The sequence below is a fragment of the Chaetura pelagica genome, unplaced genomic scaffold (assembly GCF_000747805.2).
Source record: "Chaetura pelagica isolate M959 unplaced genomic scaffold, ChaPel_1.0 scaffold36, whole genome shotgun sequence".
NCBI classification, from domain to species: Eukaryota; Metazoa; Chordata; class Aves; order Apodiformes; family Apodidae; genus Chaetura; species Chaetura pelagica.
The window spans coordinates 2567855-2587189 of record NW_009953726.1 but is presented as its reverse complement, the minus strand read 5'-3'; the positions used below and the strand labels follow the sequence as shown (position 1 = coordinate 2587189).

The 19335-nt window shown below is 46.5% G+C and overlaps 1 protein-coding gene across 1 annotated transcript in view; it reads left to right on the top strand.

The window, feature by feature from the left end:
* The window catches only part of PRKCH (protein kinase C, eta), a gene marked incomplete at its 5' end in the record, with an annotated part of 119837 nt that overhangs the window by 34537 nt on the left and 65965 nt on the right, over nucleotides 1-19335 (top strand). The window contains 3 exons of the mRNA XM_010000699.1: nucleotides 14809-14959; nucleotides 16141-16175; nucleotides 17651-17739. Coding sequence (XP_009999001.1) covers nucleotides 14809-14959; nucleotides 16141-16175; nucleotides 17651-17739 — 275 coding nt within the window. The remainder of the gene's footprint in view (nucleotides 1-14808; nucleotides 14960-16140; nucleotides 16176-17650; nucleotides 17740-19335) is intronic.

Genomic DNA, 19335 nt, shown 5'->3' with positions numbered 1-19335 from the left:
AGCAATTCATGACTTGCCAAGATCTGCCAACTGCTGAGAAATTCAGAGATGTAAAAATGCAACAAACAGCAATATCAAGAGTTAACTTTACTTCCTCAGTGGGCTGTGTTTTGTCTGGGCTCTGAAACCTAGATATAAATATGCAAGCTTGCAATCTGCTCTGAGATTTTGGTGTTCTGACTGTAATGAGGAACAGAGATTTTAGCTTTATTTTAATGTGATTCATGGAAGAAGTGACGGTGCTTCTCAGAGGAGCTTAAATCTATCTACTTGGCCTTGCAGGATGACAAATGTGGGCTGGAAAAAGCAAAGCACAGAGCCCTTGGGGGTTGGGACTGTGATCCTGTGGCCAGGGATGGTGACAGAATCCCTGTCCCCAGTTGCTGAACCTTGTACTGGGAAGTGCTGTGTCTGTGCCATCTCCCACCCATTGTGGTCAAGGGCATGTGGATGATGCCCTTCACTGGGATGAAGGAGGGGGTGGGATGAAGACTCTGGACCTCACAGCTCCACCTGAATTTCCCTAGTCCACAATTTGCGAGGTACCTGACTGATGAAGTAGGTGGGTGACTGTCCAAAAGCCCCAGTAGTTTACCTAGGGTCACCTTTTTTTAACTTCTCCACTGGCTACTAAACTAGGTTGTGTCCTATTTAATATCCATGTATGTCAACACTGGCTGCTGGAGGAGGCTCCTAATTTAGGTGGTACCACCACAGGTGAGGGTTTTTCCAGAAGTCCTTGTCACTTGGCTGCTGTGTGGGGCACTGGTGGGCTCGGTCCATGAATAGATCTGCTGGACCTGTTGGCACTGGAGGATGTGCAAGGTTCCAAGATGCTGTTGTGGCACAGTGCTTAATTACCTCAAGTTGCCTGAAAGGTGTTCATGCATCATTAGAGCTGGTGAGGACCAAACTTCCCTCTGATCCTGCAGACACAAGGGGAATCAGCAGCATCAGTCTGCTACTTGTTGTGGATGTTGTGGCAGTTGATTCCTGTACCTCACTGGTGCAGGGCAAAATCTCATTGATAGACAAGCAGAATGAGGTCTTTGGCCTTAGGTGACCTAGTATGGAGACATAGAAAGCAGAGCTTGTCCTTTAGTGGTACATTTGGAGGCAAATCCTCATGCTTGCAGTTTATATGCCCACATTTTGGATTCTTCTGAGTATGCCCAGCAAAAAAATGCTAAGTTTTCTGCTCAGCCAGAAAAGGTTTTGTTGGGTTTATTTTTTTTATTTTCTGGCATGCTCCAGATGAAACGATTCACTTGTTTTCCAGAATGAGATGCTGGATCAAAATACAGCTTTGAGCAAAGAGATTCTTATGTTGTTTTGCCAGGGCAGCTTCAAGCTTGGCTGAGGAGGGTGGGGAAGGGGTAAGAACCTGTGCTGACTCTGTCAGCCTTCTGCTGTCATTAGGAAAAATCTATCCATTTGTGATCTTCTGGGAAAAAACGTATGAGATCAGCATGGCCTTTGAGAACTGTGGACACCACCTGCACTGAGCAGGTTCCCACTTCGGTGACCATTTCTCCTGGCAATGCTGACACCATTGGTAGGTGCAGGTTTCATAATTAAGGGTAAATCTGTCTAAAAAGGATGCTCTCAGGTTTTCTTTGGGCTGGCCTCGTGTGGAGTCAGTTCTGTGCTGGCTGGACTGGAGAGCTGAGCAAATGTGGAGCAGGGGTGTGGGGTGTTTTGGGCCAGATCCATCCTCTGGTTTGGCTCACAGTGCTGGCCCAGGGTGCTGTGGAAGGCAGGAGGTCTGGGTGAGTGAGTGTCCTGCTCTTCATGCCCCGTCTGCTGGGACACAGGGCAAGGACAATGAATGGTGAAAACACTGGGTAAAGTTACGTGGAGAAGGAATAAAGCCATAAGAATCTGGAAAGACAGAGAAAAAATAGAAGAGATAGGATGCAGGAGGCTGGGCTGGGGAGTGATGGTGGGTGGGTGTGGGCTGTGATAAGCTGTAAGGAAGAAGCTTAAAGAAGCTTGAAAAATTGAAGGTGGGAAGGGGAGAATAAGGACAGATGAGTGGTAGAGGAGCTGCAGGGGCCAAGGGAAGGCTGCAGCAGCAGAGTTGTGACCAGCAAAGCCTGTTTCCTGCTAGAATCTGGAACTAAGTTTTTACTCCCAGGATCTCAGCTCTTTCCTGCCGTCTAGCTGTCAAACTTGCTGAGCAAGTGTGGCCGCCTGTTGCTAGAAGTGGCTCTGCAGAGCATTAACAGTGCCCCTGCCAGTGCTGTCCTCTCTCCCTGGAGCTGTGTCTGAGACCACCGCTGTGCTGGGGAACCAGGACTGTGGAGGGGAGCAGGGGAACTGGAGCAGCTCCAGTTTCCAATGATAGTTATTGTTTAGAAAACTTAAGAAATCATCTTAAAACCAGAAACCTTTTCATTTGAATGATACCACTAACGTTAGAAAATCAAACTCTCCAAAGTCAGGAAATGCTGTATTTTTATGTCTAAAATTTGTGCTTCCTACATGTTCACAATACAGACTTGCAGGTCAGCAAGAGCAAAGACAGAAAGACATTTCTCCTCCATCCTGCCCAGCTCAGACTACTTCAGTGGTGGGGGAGGGACCTGGGGCCTCAGTCTGGTCCTGTGCATATTTTTACCTGCATTGTCTCTGGACCTGTATTCCACCTGTGAATGTAAGGTGGGAAAAACAAGCCCTCTTCAGAGAGGCTCCAGTGTTGCATCCAAAAGGGCTGATGATACATCAGCCCATCAGGGCATCCCACACCTTCCCTATGGAGGCATCCTGTGTTCCTACAGCCACAGAGAGCTGACCCCAGCAGCACACATGGCTTTGCTCTGGGCTGGGCTGTATGGAGGAGTGTAGGGCCTGGATGCCAGGGACACGGAGCCTGCAGAAGGCACAGTGAAGTCTGGCTGATCTTCCTCCCAGGTTGCTTTCCCCACCCTGCCTTGTGCCAGCACAGCTGCTTGGGGAGTGCATGGCAAACCAGATCTGGGAAGTGATCTGGCTGGAAAATGATGATGTGGAAGGAAGACAGGGTGCTGTTGGGGAGGGGGGGAGAACTGCTCAAAATGGTCTAAGGGCTGTTGTGAGCATCACACTGCAGTCTGGCTTTCATCACGTGTCATATGGGCCTAAACAAATTCCCTCCCTATGTGTTCCTTCTCCATTGAGGCACTGGGGAAAAAAAAAAACAAAAACCACAACAAAAAAACAACAAAAGAAAGATGAGAAAAGGCACAGGTTTAGGTGTTTCTCACATTCTGCTGGAGAAAGTGACTTTCTTCCTGCTCACCCACCTCTGCTTGTTAATTGAGAGGAGTGAGATAGGAGAGCCTGTGGGGAGGTAGAATATGTGCTTATTACTGCTGCTCTTACACTGGGTGGAGAGGGCCACACATTTGCAAGAATAAAATTGGTTGGTTGGTGGTGCTGGTGGCTGCTGCAGAGCTGGTGAAACCACAGGGTCTTTCCCTCTCTCCACAAACAAAGAGATCCTGAGCCAAGGCAAGCACCATCCTCTCCATGTGGCACCCAGTGTTTTTAAGATTGCATTTGTATGGATTTGGTACATCTCCTTTTGAAATCTCAGAAATGGAGGAATATGTATTGCAGTGTGAAAGCCTTGTTGGGAGGAGATGAGGAAGGGAGATGATCAGGTCTGGCTATGTTAGCTGAATGGGAAGCTGTCAGGGCAGCTGTGTTTTCCAAACACACCACTCCTCCTGGCCTGCAGCCCTTGGGAAATCCCTGTGGGAGATAATAATAATGATCTGCTGGCACTAGGAGGAGCGTGGTGCATGGCAGAGCAGTTCTGATCTGTGCCATCTGCAGAGGTGTTTTAGGACAGGCTGTGAAATGAAGCCAAGTGCAATTGCTGACTTGAGCACCAAGTATTTCCTTGCTGCATTACCACGGGGACTGTCTTGATGGGAAGAAGGTGCTGCCTTTTGGCAGGCATCTTCATGGTAGCTATAAGTTTGGAATACAAAAGGCTGAATTTCTTTTTTTTGGACAGATGCTTTGCTGTGCCAGTGTTTTGCTCAGCCTGTGGTGTGTGGGAATCTGCATGGGAGAGTGACATGGTGAACAACCTGCTTTTTAAGGCTGTTGCAATTAGAGAACTTCGGAAAGCTGCCACATGGAGCTATCGAGAGGACTGAGGGATCAGCTGTGTAATCAGAGCTGAGTATGTAGCTGGACCACTTGGACTGGGTCTGTGTGTCTGTTGGGTGACCACTGGACCAGGTGTTGCAGGGTGGTGATTCAGGTGTTGGTCATCCTCCCAGGGAACACGAGGCCAGTGCACCTGCAGGGACTGGGGAAAGGCTGAGACATCACACAACAGCAGTCACAGGCTCCAACAGCTGAAAAAGGGGAGGGCTTAACCAGTCCTGCTTAATTATCTCTCCCAACTAGTTTGTTCCTGACCATATTCCAGTTCTGCTTTGGGTTACAATTGGCTTTCCCAGTGAGAGGTGCAGTGCCCATGGTGAGGAAGGCTGGAGATTTAGTCCCAGGGATGGCTGCTGGGTTAAGGAACGTGGTTGCTGTTTGTGGTATTGCTGCAAAACTGTGAGTCCTTCTGAATTCAAGCTGCTTGCTAATCCCATTTCAACCAGCTTTCTGTTGGTTCTGGTTTCTTTGTGCATTTTGTCTCATGTTACATAAAGAACATCGTCCTGATGCTCCTTCTTTGAGACAGATGTTAAGCCCCTGGCTCTGGAAAAGTTGTGCTGCCAAAACACAAAGGTATGAATTTGAAGCAGATTTAGTTGAGTGTAAAACCTTGTGTGGACACTTGTTTTAATACTGAAGCAGCCAATTTTTATTCTGAAGCTGGCCACATAGACACAAAGGAGAATGTCCTCAGAGCATCTACATAAAAATAGCTTTAAACTGCAGCTGGTTAAAAATAGATTTAACTTGGAGCTCGTGCTTCCCTGTGTGGGTAGGGCCTCCTAATAGCATGTTGTGACACCTACTGTGGAGCCACCTACGTGTGAGTTGCTGATGGCTTTAATGTGCATGAGCCCTGAGGCATTGGGAGCAGGGGAAGGTTTGGGATCTCCCTTCTGGTTGTCCAGCCTTCTAGTTCTGCTTTTCTCAAGGATTTTGCACAGGTTCTGGTAGCTTTGACCTATAAATGCTGCCACCCCATTAGTGCTACTTCTGCTCTGTAGTCAGCATAGTTGAAATCTTCTAAAACTTACGGTTTAGAGGGCTTCTGGTGCAGGAATTAATTATAGAGAAGATCAAAGTTGCTTTGTTAGTTTTATTTTCCTGTTTTTAATGAATAATGTATTTAAATGGTTTCCTTCCCTAATAAATCACATCTCAACATTTTTCGCTTGAGTTTAGTAGGTGGGAAGGACTAACAGGAGGTTTTACAATGGAAATTCACTTGCCTAAGCAGAAGGAAATAATAATGATCATAATTGGCTAGGGGAGAAGGGAGAGGGATCAGTTTGTTAAGGCTTTAATGAGCAATGCAGTAAGAAGTATGAGTTACTGGCATTATTTGCACATCTTAAAGTAATGAAGAAGATTGTCCCCATCTTATGATAAAATTGAGACTGCAAGCAGATGTGCTTTTCTGCCTGAAGCTGAGGAGGGGAGGTGGTTATTACTGCCAGTTTCTCACTGTTTGTGTGGGTCAACTCAAATTTTTAATAATACAGGTTTTCTTTTTTATTTGCTGCCTGCTCTTAGCCCAGGTCAGTGTGAGAGGATTAGGTTATGGAGTGGTTGCAGATGGGGTCATGCTGTCAGGTCTTAGAGGCTGGAGAGGGGACTCCATTGTGAGTGGGGCTCGGCTTTTTGGACATCTCCTGCTCCTGGAAGGCCATGTTAACTACAAGCAGAGGGAAGTGCATGTGTCTCATCTCACTGGATATGGCCTGGCTAATTTATCTTGCTTTTCCAAACTTTGTGGGTACTTTGTGGCTCCTGCTGGGTACAGGGGCAGATACAAGCTGGCTGTCCAGTTACAGTGCCTGTCTGGGGCTCTGAAGCCCTCAGTTCAATGCTCAGGTTTCTGCTGTCTCACTCAACTCCGTCCTCTAATTTAAAATAAAATTCTTCTCTCCTGGCATCTCTATGCAAGCTGAGACAGTTCTCCACTATTATCACTCCAGCCTGGTCTCTCTTGCAAACAGAAGTCTCATGAGGTTACCATCTCCAAATTAACGTGAAAACTTGCAGAGATGGAATGATAAAATGGAGTGCAGGTAAAATCTTTCTTCCCTTTGGCAGAGAAACAAGCACATGGTGAAAAACAGGGCTGTCCCCTTCCTTCTCTCCCAGTGGTGTGGCTGGAAAGAGAAGGGAGGGGGAAGTGTCTGTCCCCTTCTTACACATCCTTCTGGGTAGCCAGCAGCTTTTCTGCAGACTGTGGCCTGGAAGGCACAAATGGGCTGATATGCAATGATCTCTGTTTGAGAACCTGCTCTCTTATGGCAAGGGATTGCTTGTGTTTGCTGTCATCTTTTGTTATCCTCAGTATCCCATTTGCTCGCTTCATTGTTACTCACTACAGAAATGGGTGGAAAAGGTTTTCCATTCAGATTTTTCAGCCTTGCACAGCCTGCTGCAGTGCATTGCTTCATGTCCACAAGCAGATGACTAAGAAAAAAAAATTCCCTGCAATAACTTGTAAAAGCAGATGAAGAGAATAATGGTTCTGAGCTGCCCTGTGCATGTCTGAAACCCTGTGTGGTAATTATGATTAAAACTCTATGCAAAATAACCTCTATGGTATTCATAACTGGTTGGTAGACTCGAAGCAGCAGCAGAGTTTCTCAAGCTGCTTTCTTCCTCCTCTCTCATGTTCTCACAGACCTTATGCAAACTGATAAAAAGCAGCTCTTCCTCCTTCAGCCCCAGCACCAGCTCTATCATCAGCTTTGCAGCCCTTTCCTCTCCTGCATGTGGGACAGTCCCTGACAGCCACGTACTGCTCACTCCAGCTCTGCAGAGCTGTCCCATTATCCTTGGCACTACTACATCCAAGTGCAAGAGACTGTGGGTGAAGCAAAAGGAACCCCCTAGAAAGGTCCTGGACCCTGGTTCCTCACTGGAGAAGTGAGCAGTGAGGTTAGCAGTGATGGATGGAGCAGAGCTATAGCTGGGAAGCTGGGAACTATGGAGACGTTTCCACTTGGCTTTGTGATTTTTCCTGAACTCCTGGTGCCACCAGAGCTTTGGTGTCTTTATGTATTTCTAGAAATGAGCCTCTGATGGGCTTTTGTAGCAATAGCTGAGCACTCATGCTCACTAATACTGTTTAGTGAACTTCACTGATCCTCTCCTCACTGCTGCCAGGCTTAACCTTCATCATCCAGCTTCAGTATTCCAGTGCTGCTCATCGATCAGAGCTGAGTCCTAGACCTGGACAAGAAACAGACCTTGCATGGAGTGCAAAGTTCTGTGTGATTCAATGAAGTGATGGTTACATGTGTTTGCATTTCTGAGACTGCTAATAATACTGTTTCATACTCATTAGAGGGATTTTTATTTTTTTTTTTCAAATCATCCTCATTCCTTCTCTTGTTCTTTCAGACAATATTGATGAGTTAGCATCTTGAATGATGAACTGCCCATTAATATGGGTTTTCTGTGAAGTCCTAGTAGAAGACAAGCTAGTCCTGCCCGCACTAACTGGCTTTTTCTCTGGTCTTAGTACAAAACATTATCCAGTTTCAGAGGGGAAAATGGCTGCTGGATCAAACATAAATCCCACCCTGTGTTTGATGTGCCACATGTTTGCTTTGCGATGAGCCTCTCCTGGGATTTGGACCAGTCTGGGTTCATGGATGAGCTGGCAGAAGCAGCAAAAGGACAGCAACTTTGATGGACGTGGAGGAGAAGCCCCATGTGGTTAATACAGCCACCCTCTGTGGCTGTGGCTGTCTTCCAGCTGGCCTGTCACACATCCAAGTGACTTTTGAGGGGAACTGGAGAGAACACTTTGCAGTAGTTAGGAAAGGAAAGGTTTTCACTCTGCAGCACTATCACTAGGGAAGCAGAACAGTCAGCAATGGAAATGCCACTTTGGATCATAGCCTTTAAATCCTTTCCCCTTTGCAGAGTCAGGCTGTCAGCCTCTTCTTCAACTCTGTCTTGTGTTTATAATGTTTTAATTAGCAAGGCTTCCTGTGGCTTTGACCATACACAGGATTATAGTGATAAAACTTCTGGTTAAAAGATACCAAGTCTTTGCAAGGGATTTTTGTCATAAGATACATGTTTTCCAGCTTGGAAAATAAACATCTTGGTTTGTCTTGGTCTAGCTAGTGTTTATATTCAGTAGATGTGAGGAAGCCTGCTGTTAGGTAAATATTGAGAGAACACCTCCATACTGATGGCTGGAGGGGGTGGATGGATGTATTAATTCCCCCTGATTTGCTTGGTTTATTTTATATTTTCTTTTTCTGAAACACCCACTACCCCTCACCCTTATGCAACGGGCTAGCTGAGCATTTAGCCTGATCTGAAATAATTGTTAGTGAGAGGGGAGGGGTGTGTCAATCTACTCTCTTGCTTTTTACAGTCTTAGTAAGATCAGTGGTTGATCTCTGCTCTGTGCTCATGTGTCACTCAGTGCAATGGGATCCTGCTTGCAGTACTCCTGGGGGAGCACAGGAAAACATGTATAGTGTTATGTGTGCTAATAAAAAAAGACTTAATCAAGTTTTAATCTGTTGGCGTTATTGCTTTAAGGTGTTTTTACTTTGCTTTTTTTTAATATCTCTATTTCTTTCAAAGAAAAATCCCATTGATGTGTCTGGGAGCATAACACTGGGAGTTGTCATCTATTGGGACAGGCCCGAATGACCTTTGCTGTGCCAGTGCTACAGCAGCAGCTGGTAATGTGATGGTGAGATTGATTTCCAATAGGTGAGACCTGACAGGCTTTAACTCCTTGAGGCAAACACCAGCCTTCACCCTGCAGCTCTTGTCTCACTGCAGTAGATGTGGCACCACTGTAAGGACTAGGGACGGACTGGGGACTTTTACAAGGGCATGTAGTGAGGGGACAAAGAGTAATGGATTAAAACTGAAAGAACGGAGATTTAGGTTAGATATTAGGAAGAATTTATTTCCTGTGCAGTTGGTGAGACCCTGGAACAGGTTGCCCAGGGAAGCTGTGGCTGCCCCATCCCTGGAAGTGTTCCAGGCCAGGTTGGATGGGGCTTGGAGCAGCCTGGTCTGGTGGGAGGTGCCCCAGCCCATGCAGGGGGGTTGGAACTAGATGATCTTTAGGGTCCCTCTCAACCCAAACCATTCTATGATAACTTTAGTGGAGTTACTTCTGAAATAAAAATGGAGAGGGAGAGGGAGAGGAAGGGGGGATGTCTGGCTGGGAAGGGCAGGATCAAGGGAGCTCAGGGCAGGTTGGGCAGCGTAATGTGGCAGGGAGTGAGTGGGTGAGCGGTGTGCTAGCCCATGCAGCTGTCCTCAGATGACTTGAGGGTTATTTATTCTCCTCTCCCTCTCTGTGCATAATTTCCACTGCCATAAACACGTGTTAGGCATGAGTGGAAAGGACAAAAAGGGAAGAGGCTTTTGAGTATTTGACTTCATAGTTAGTTTTGCACATAGCCAGGCACAGACAATACCCCATAGTTACAGACATCCAAATTTAACCATGGATGTGGACAACTCCCTTCGCTGAGCAATTAGTTGCCTGTTTTTATAGCAGTATTTGGACATTTGAACCATTCATGATGGTTGTTGCTTTACCAGAGATTAGAGGCTTTTAAAATTCTGGGTCTGCTGAAGTGGTCTAGAGTGGTTTTGTTTTGTGAAATGCTCTTGGCACACAGGAGGCAAATACATGTTCTATGGGAAACTGGCCAGAGCATAGAACATGAGTAGGAAAATGTCTGTGATGACTTTGCATCCTCAGACTATAAAGGTGAGAAGCATGCAGGGCTGCTGTGTTGGTCACTCTGTCCACCAGCAGATTTCAGTTCTGCATAGATGGTTTCTGCACCTCTCACCCAGATGTGATGGGTGTGAGCTGAGGAACTGCCATCTTGGTGACCAGGTAGTCTGGTGGCTGGGAGGAAGGTGATTTTGCTAGCAATATGTTCCACCATTTCAAAACCACATGCACCTTGTTGGAGGGTTGAACTTGCCTGCTCTGTGGTGCGATGTGTGGGATGGGTGAGTGCCCAAGTCCTCTGAAAGAGGGATTTATTCTGTGGGATGTGGTTTTATATGTAGATCCACCAGAGCACATGGTAGGTCTCCTGCAGCTATGCCTGGTCCCAAAAGGTGTGTCTGAAGTTGTGCTGGGCTCTCCCTCCTCAGCAAGGCAGCAGGAAGTGTGAAGAGCAGTAACCAAAAGAGCTGATTGCTTGTGAACAGTCATTTAGGCCTTGCTGAAGTCAGTCTCCTGCTTAGTCATGCTTAGTTTTCCTATAATTTAATGAGAAGCCATCAGGGAAATGCAGCCCAGTACAGTTGGAAAATGTGAAATTTGAGGCAGGTTTTAAACATGAATGATGCTTTTAAAATAGCCAAAAAATAATTAAAAAAAAAAACAGACAAAAAACCCGTGGCATGTGTTTTTAATGAAAAGTGTGTCTGTAAGATGGAAGCTGTTGTACTGCATTGTGAGGTATCAGTGGCTGGAGAGCAGGAGATGGAGGCTATGTACTACAGCTGGGAGGAAAAGACTCAAGACTGGCTGTAGATGTTGAGATCACAGAATCCTAGGAGTTGGAAGGGACCTCAAAAGATCATCCAGCCCAACCCCTCTGCCAGAGCAGGGTCACCCAGAGCACATCACACAGGAACGTGTCCAGGCAGGTTTTGAATGTCTCCAGAGAAGCAGACTCCACAGCCTCTCTGGGCAGCCTGTTCCAGGGCTCTGTCACTCTTACAGTAAAGAAGCTTTTTCTGATGTTTATGTGGAACCTCCTATGCTTCAGTTTGCACCCATTGCCCCTTGTCCTATCACTGATCATCACTGAAAAAAGCCTGGCTCTGTCCTCCTGACACTGCCCTGAACGTATTTGTAAACATTGATGAAGTCACCCCTCAGTCTCCTTTTCTACAAACTAGAGACCCAGCTCCCTCAGCCTTTCCTCATAAGGGAGATGTTCCACTCAGATCCACCACTGTGGGCAGCATGGAGACTTCCCCTGCTGCCTGTGCAAAAGCAAGTGCCTGTCATTTTTTGGTCTTCCCGAACCATCTCAAAATTGCAGTGTGTGTGAAGCCAGGCAAACCACAGGGACACAGCAATGTCCAACTTGGTGGCTTTGCAGGCCACCTTCAAGTGTCTCCTATTTCTAATGCAGAGGGCTGGTTTGCTTGTGGCTGTGTGTGGGCTGCTTGCTGCATGGGAGAGCATCAGGGGGGCAGTCACCCCATGCTGGTCCTTGAGGGGAACTCTACCAAAACCAGAAACTACATGAGCTAAATTGGGAACATATTCTCTTAAACTGTGGTAAATCTGAGTGCATGACTTAAGGGGCATCAGCTGTTGGGCTGCTAATGGAGCAGCTGTTATGAAGCAAGCTGGTAACTGGATTGCTTCTTTAGGTGATTTATTTACGTGCTCACCACCCACTCAGGAACCCTCCTCTTCCCTTTCCATGCCTTGGAAATTTTCCTGTATGTGCTGAATGCCAAGAGAGGACACTTTGCCAACTGTGGGTTTTTTTTCCTGATCCAGAAGAGTGTTTGAGCATATGTGTAAAACTAGATGAAGGACATGTTCTATTGAATTTAAAAGTGGGGAAATTCTGTAATACTATGCAGGTTTTCTTTAAATTATTACTATTTTAGTTCTCACGTGAAGCTGCAGGAGGCTTGGGATCAGTGAAGCAACTGGCTCTTGGTCTTTCTTTTGGGGAAGGGGAATGAACTGCTTGACCTCTTGAAGTTCTTCTCAGCCTTGTTTCCTAAGGTGGATAACAAGCCTTCTGAAATGGTGCAATGATGATTAAATGTTTGGAAGGGATATTAAACCTCTGCACATCAGCTCTCACTTCTGAAGATCAAAATGACATCTTGTGTTTGGGGAAAAAAGCAAATGGTCTCCCATCTGCAGGGTTCCTCCATCTTGCTGTCATGTGTTTCTGGTTGCCCACTGACAGAGGCAGGATGCTGAACTAGACGGACCAATGTTCTGATTCAGTCGGGCAATTCCTGTGGTCTCTTGGGTCGTGCTGAATTCAGTGAGGATTAAAGGCATGTTCAATCACATCCCTAGAAGATGCTTTTCTGCACCAGTCTCTGTGCTCAGCTGCTTGAAGCTCTGCAGTGAGAAAACAAGTTTCTGTGAAGTGTTTGGATCAAGCCCACCACATCCTTTTTTTAGTGTTTTAATGGGAAAAGCCTAATATGTAGCATGTGCTTCCATCTCAAAAATAAATGCAAGCTGTCTTAAAGTCAAGCCATGCTCCATGTCACAGTTATGCCATTGGGTGGGAGGTTTCCATTAGTGCCTGTGGAGGAGATGCCTGCAGAAATAGCTGGGAGAACACAGCAGAAAAAGAAAAAAGCCCTTCAGCTTTAGGGCTGGCTTTGCTTCTAGACCTATGTGGCAAGGATACCAAGAGCAACACATCGTGTGGCTCATGGCCCTTTGAAGTGGCTGGGTTCAGTACTGACAGGATGGCTTCCCTGATCTCCACTCCTACAAAGAGGACCAGGAAATTCTTCTGTGATGTGGGACTTTTGCATTTCAAGCCTTGATCAGGTTGACAGCTTTTTCCTTTTTTCTTTTTTTTTTAAAATTATTCTTCTTCCCCACAGTGGTTAATCAACAAAGCCAGTTGAAAGCAGGGGAATGCTCTGCCCCTTTTTTTTCTGGGTAAGTGAAGTGGTGTGGCAGCAACTGTGTGTGGGTACTGCTGCCAGCCCACTGCTCCAGGCTGATCAGATTGGGTGGGAAGTTCACAGACCCGCCTGTCCCTTCCTTTGTCCTTACAGCTGTGCAGAGGGTTGGGCAATAGCTGGTGTTTGTCTCTCATCCAGTTCATGCTCAACACAAGAGTCCTGAATACATATGCTGGTGCTCCGTCCCCTCTACCAGACTCCAGTGTGTGTCCCCAACCTGCACTTGTTAGCAGGGCTTTCCTTTGCAAAGCAGCTACCTTGAAAACTGCAGATTTCATTTCTTTCTTCTGAGGCAAGTGTGGCCCAGATGGGGCTTTGATCTGGGAAGCTCAGCTGAGTCTGATCTGGTCTCTGCAAGGATCCCAGAGACCAGCTGGCTGTGATCTGCAGGTCAGATGGCTGCTGCTGCATGGGAATGGCTTTCTGGATCTACAGCTTGGTTTCACCTTTCAAGAGTGACTTGTTTTGTGTAAATTGAACTTTGCTGGGAAATTGTGATATAGCTTGTTGGGCTTGTGTGGCAAGGTTTTAGTTGTAAGGGGTGGCTCCTGTGACAAGCTCCTAGAAGCTTCCCCCATGTCCGGTAGAACCAACACCACCAGCTCCAAGACAGGCCACTGACCAAGGCTCAGCCTATCAGCAATGGTGGTAGCACCTCTAGGGTAACATGTTTAAGAAAGGAGGAAGAAAAAACTGTGCAGCTGCAGCCACAGAAGAGAGGTGTGAGAATACGTGAGAGAAACACCTCTGTAGACACCAAAGTCAGTGAGAAGGGAGGGGGAGGAGGAGGGCTGGAGAAGAGGTTCCCTTGAAGCTCATGGTGAAGATCTTGATGAGGCCAGCTGTCTCCTGGTAGCCCATGGAGGTTAATGGTGGAGCAGATATGGACCTGCAGCCTGTGGAGGACCCCACACTGCAGCAGGTGGATGCTTGGAGGAGGCTGTGATGCTATGGGAAGCCCATGCTGGAGCAAGCTTCTGTCTGGAGCTGTGGCCCTCTGGAGGGAGGAGCCCACACTGGGGCAGGGTTTGGTTTTATTGTTAATCCAACTCTGCTTTGATTGGTAATAAATTAAACTGATTCTCTTAAGTCAAGTCTGTTTTGCTCATGATGGTAATTGCTGAGTGATCTCTCTCTGTCCTTATCTTGACCAATGAACTATTTGTTGCATTTTCTCTCCTGTCCAGCTGAGGAGGGGAGTGACAGAGTGGTTTTGCTGGTCACCTCTTGTCCAGCCAGGATCAACCCACCACATGGCTGAGCTAAACCCAGAAAAATAAAATAAATTGAATTTTGAGGCTGTTCAGATTTAAATGCCAGCAGTTCCTGGGTCCTGCTTCCCAGAATTTTAAAATATTATCCACTGTTTGGAAAATGAGCCTATTAAGGAAAGCTGTGAGTGGCACAGATCAAACCACTAACAGTCCTTAAAAAATCAGGTAATGCCTTTTTATCCAAGAAAAATTGCTGTAAATGGTGATACTGATGTGCAGCATGAGAAAGTGGGTCAACACCATTCCTGGAGCAAGGCATCCCATTGGCTTGGCATGCAGGGGGCTGCCCTCCCTGGCTGGCAAGTTGGTTGCACAGTCATGTTTTCAGGAGCTGTTGCCCAGAAAGTTGTAAGTTGCAGTAACTGATTAGCCTTGAGCTTCTGGTCTGTTTACAGCTTGTGAATTTATGGGTTAGTGTCGTGTCTCAACATGGGAGAGGAGCAAGGGGAAGATGGAGAGAGGCAGTTATTTCTAGATAAAGTAATTCTGAGCTGAAGCAGCCTTTGCAACGAGCTTCCTCTCTCGCCTCTCCCAGATGCTTTCCTCATTCTACAGCCTGGTCCCTTGACTTCTAAATCGGGGGTATCATCGTGGCCTTGGAAAGCATTTTGTGCCGTAGCAAAACCAGGAGTAATAACTGCTCACGTACGTGATATGGGATTTTTTTTTTCTTCCTGTTCCCTCTGCACAGGGACCCTCCAGAGGGATCGCATTTTCAAGAACCTGACGCGGAAGCGGCAGCGGGCGATGCGGCGCCGCGTGCACCAGGTGAACGGGCACAAGTTCATGGCCACCTACCTGCGGCAGCCAACCTACTGCTCCCACTGCAGGGAGTTCATCTGGTAAGGGTGGCTTGGGTCATGGAATGGTTTGGGTTGGAAGGGACCTTTAAGATCATCTAGTTCCAACCCCCCTGCATGGGCAGGGACACCTCCCACCGGACCAGGCTGCTCCAAGCCCCATCCAACCTGCCCTTCAACACTGCCAGGGATGGGGCAGCCACAGCTTCCCTGGGCAACCTGTTCTAGTTCCACCCTCACAGGAGACATTTTCTTCCTAATGTCTAACTTAAATCTCCCCTCTTTCAGTTTTAATCCATTACCCCTTGCCTTCTCACTTCATACCTTTCCTCCCCAGCTTTCCTGTAGCCCCTTCAGATACTGGAAGGCCACTATGAGGTTTCCCTGGAACCTTCTCAGGTTGAACAACCCCAACTCTCTCAGGCTCTCCTCACAGGAGAGGTCCTCCAGCCCTCTTCTCACCCCTTCACATTTCGGGCACAAACATGTCACCCCTGATCAGTTGCCCTGTTCTTTACTAAGGGCCACCAGTGTGACTCCTTTGGCCACCAGGACTAGCAGGGTGCATTTATAACGCAAACTGGAGTCTAATGCAGAGAGGCCAGAGGCGATGTGTCCCTTGGATGCTGGATGCAGACTGGGAGGGTGTGGGGATGGGGCAGTGTTCCTCACTTGTGAATGTAGATTATTATTTCAGAGGGGGAAGAGTAAGCCAGGCAGAATGAACCCAGATACTAACTCAAGTGGAGCTTTGAGATTACACTAAAAAAGCCCCAACAGAAACCAGTTGCTTGAAAGACTAGAGGAAAATGCCTGAGAACAGAAACCATCGGAGGTGTGGGGTGATACATGTGGGGGAGTAGACAGAACGGGGAGAAAAGCTTAGATATGTCTCAAAACAGCATGAAGTGGGAGAGATAATAGCAGGGTGTGGGCTACTGGCATCAGCCTGAGTGTGGTGTGTGTTGTAATAAAGTGAGGTATTTCAGAATCTAGAGTGAGGGGGAACATGGGGAATAACACCCATGTTGACAGCCTGGCCTGTGAGCTGTGGCCCTTGCAGTGGTTACACTCTCACGCCTCTGTGCTGTGTTGCACCATCATTTCTGGGCAGTTTTGCCCCAGGGATCTGGTCATTTGGGATCCTCTTGCATTTTGGCTCATCTCCTGGGAGAAGACTGGCTCTCTGATGTTAAATTATGTTCGTATTTTGTTTTGCACAGGGGCGTGTTTGGGAAGCAGGGATACCAGTGCCAAGGTAAGGTGCTCTGCTCCTGCACGGGGTGTGGGTAGGATGTGCTGTCTCAGGAGCAGTCTCCTGTGCTGCTGGGACAGCCTGTGGTCACAAGCTTCTCTGAAGTCACCACTCCTCTTCCTCTCCAACCAGCCAAAGCTGTGTATTTGAGCAGGTGTCAGGCTTGCATGAACACAGAAGCAAACACCCACGTTCATGCAACCACCAGAGGGTCCAGTTGTCATGTTTCACCCACAGTTTTCCTCCACTGAGTTGCTAAGTGCATGCAACAGCCAGCTGAGCTGGAAAGATCCAGTGTCCCTTCAGGATAGTATTCAGCTGGTATCAGGACACAAAGTATCCTACTGGAATGGCCACCCTCTTCCTTTCTCCTTCAACAGAGTGGGATGTGACTTCAAAGGGCAGCTCTGTGGGCTGGCACAGCACTTCTGTCTGAATGCATGTTTTGGCTGAGTGGCTGTATAGATGTATGTGATGCTCGTTTGCACTTAATTATTGTTCTTCCTTTCCCTCTTTGATGGTAAGACTTTATTTTTATTTAAAAAAATGTTATTAACTTGCCTCACGGATGCATGGTCACTCGGTATGGCCTTCTAACACAGCAGGATATTCTTGTGCAATGTGTTAGGGCACTGATGTCCTCATAGGAAAGGGAGCTACATGTCAGCAAAATGGATACCCTGCGTAAAATTTCTGAGTGACACTGAATGTTATTGATTGGCCTTTACAAGTCCAGTCTTGTGTCAGCAACGAACAGAACAGTGTGGGACCCTGCAACACATCTGCCATGTGCAGTTTCCATTACAAAAATCTTATAGAGGCAGTAGCTGTGACCCTTGGTGGTGTCTACAGTGCACCCTGGGGGGAATCCAAGCTCATTTCAGCAAAGCCAGCTTCAGGCCTGGAGAGAACCCAACTCTGCTTTAGGGCTGATGAGTCTTCTTGATGGGGACTAGCTGATTAGCCCAGACACAGCACCATTGTGCTGCAGTTAGCCAGCTCCCCACTGCACTGAGCCTCAGTGACAAGCTAAGCTGGGCAGGACTCACTCGGGTGTGCAGTGCAAGAGGCACAATGCCACTTAGATGTAGGGCTGGCTTTGGGTGTCTCAGACCTGTGGTCTCTAATATTGCTTGTGTGTGTTGTGAGAAATACTTTCCACTGGGTAATTTCTGAAGCACTTTTTTAGTTCATTTGTGAAGATACCCTGTTCTTTCTGTGGCCATCATCTGTATTTTGTATAGGCAGCTGTTTTGTAGGCTGTGTGAATGATCCAGCACAGAATCTCTGTTACAATGGGTTGGAGGCACGTCTCAAGATCTGTTCCAAAAGCTTGGGAATTTCAAGCCACCCATTTATTTTACACATATTTACTGTGTCTTGATGATATAACGGGGACTTAAAAGAACCCAGCTGATGGGTTGATGTGTTCTGAGTCTTTCAACAGCTCTTCTCAGCATGCCTCTTCTGTTTCCTAGTCTGCACCTGTGTTGTACACAAGCGCTGCCATCACCTCATTGTTACAGCTTGCACGTGCCAAAGCAATACTAACAAGACCGATCTCAAGGTAAAGTCCTGGTGGTTCTTTTGGGTCAGCCCCAAGGTTTTCTGGGTTGGTGAGGGTTGTCCTATAATAGAATTTGTTCTGTGTTGTCTTTATTCATAAATTTTCAAGTAAGGAGGAGTGATAGGGATGTACATAAAGACCACACAGTATCAACTGTGGGTTTTTTTCCAGTTAATTCCCGTAACTGTTTGGGCTAGCATGTAGTTTAGGAAGGCATAGTGTCTTCACTGGAACACATCAAGAAATAGCAAATCCACTGTTTTCCTTCGTAATTATCTTTCAGGATTAATTCTCTTTCAGGATATGATCTTTCGAGGTCCCTTCCAGCCCCTAAGATTCTGTGATTAACTGTGTTGTCATAAAAATTTGGTGCCGAGTTCTTCATGTGGATTCCTCTGCCTTTAAAATCTAACCACTGGTCTTTGTTATGCCTCTTTTTTTTTTTTTTCTTTTCTGGTAATTTAAAGTGCTCATTTAGTCATGGCTCCACACCTTTACTCTATGAAATTATTTATGTTGTAATAAAGAACACTTGCATAACTTGTGTTTCTGAAGGTTTTATTTCTTGCTCCTTGGTCTGTATTTGTCAGGAGTAACATCCCCACTTAGAACTGCCCTGTACCTTGCATGTTTCATTTTGGTAACTGGAAATGATGTAGTAACTCTCTGAGGAAAATTCAGTGTTTATAATCAGGAGGTAGCTCTGTATTGCATGCCATGCAGAAACCTCCTTTCCAGTGCAGATAATCACTTGCCTTTGCTCATTTGTTCTTGTCTCTGAACTGCTGAGCTAGACTTCTGAAACTGACCCCTTGCCAAACCAGATAAAGACAAGTTAAAATGCTTAAGGCTAAAGTGAAAGTTAAATGGTGAGTCTCCTCACCCCTCTTTGAAGGATTGTGAAGGGTTTATATAAAACCTCGAAGGAACTTGAGAAGAAGGCAGAGGTGAGGAGGCACCGCTTGCTTTGAATTCATTGTTTCAGTAGCACCCCTGGCTTTTCTTTTTGAAGTTGCGGGTTGCTCCTCAGTCTTCCAGGATCTGCATGTTGAGACAAAAATGGAAAGTAAGAAAAGATGTTGAATGGGGATGAGTGTCATCCGACATAATGTCTTCTGAGGTGTCTTTGAGATCTGCATGAATCACAGTTGGAAAAGAACGTCAAGAAGGGAATGAGACCAAGACCAAAAGCAAAATGTGGGCCTGAAAGGAAAGACTTAATAATGAGGAGAGTGAGAAGAGGAATGAGAATTTTAGGAGGAGCTGGAAAAACTGTTCTATATTAAATTTAATAAAACCAACAGTTCCATGTTAGCAAGTGAATGTTTTGAAAACTGCTCAGCTGCTCAGCTATAAAATAACTGTAACTAACATAATATATATGTGGTACTTCTGTGTGATAGGTTTGTGATGGGATGATCCACATTTCTGGTTCTGATGTGGTTTTAAGAATTCAGTTTGGCTAGGCATCCCTTTTTACAATCTGCTTTGTCAGATATTCTAGCCTGAGCAGCCAGGAAAGCAGAGCAGGCTTGCAGCAGGTGAGGTTGGTCACCAATGTTCACTTGCAATAACCTCAGTGAGGGGATGGACTGG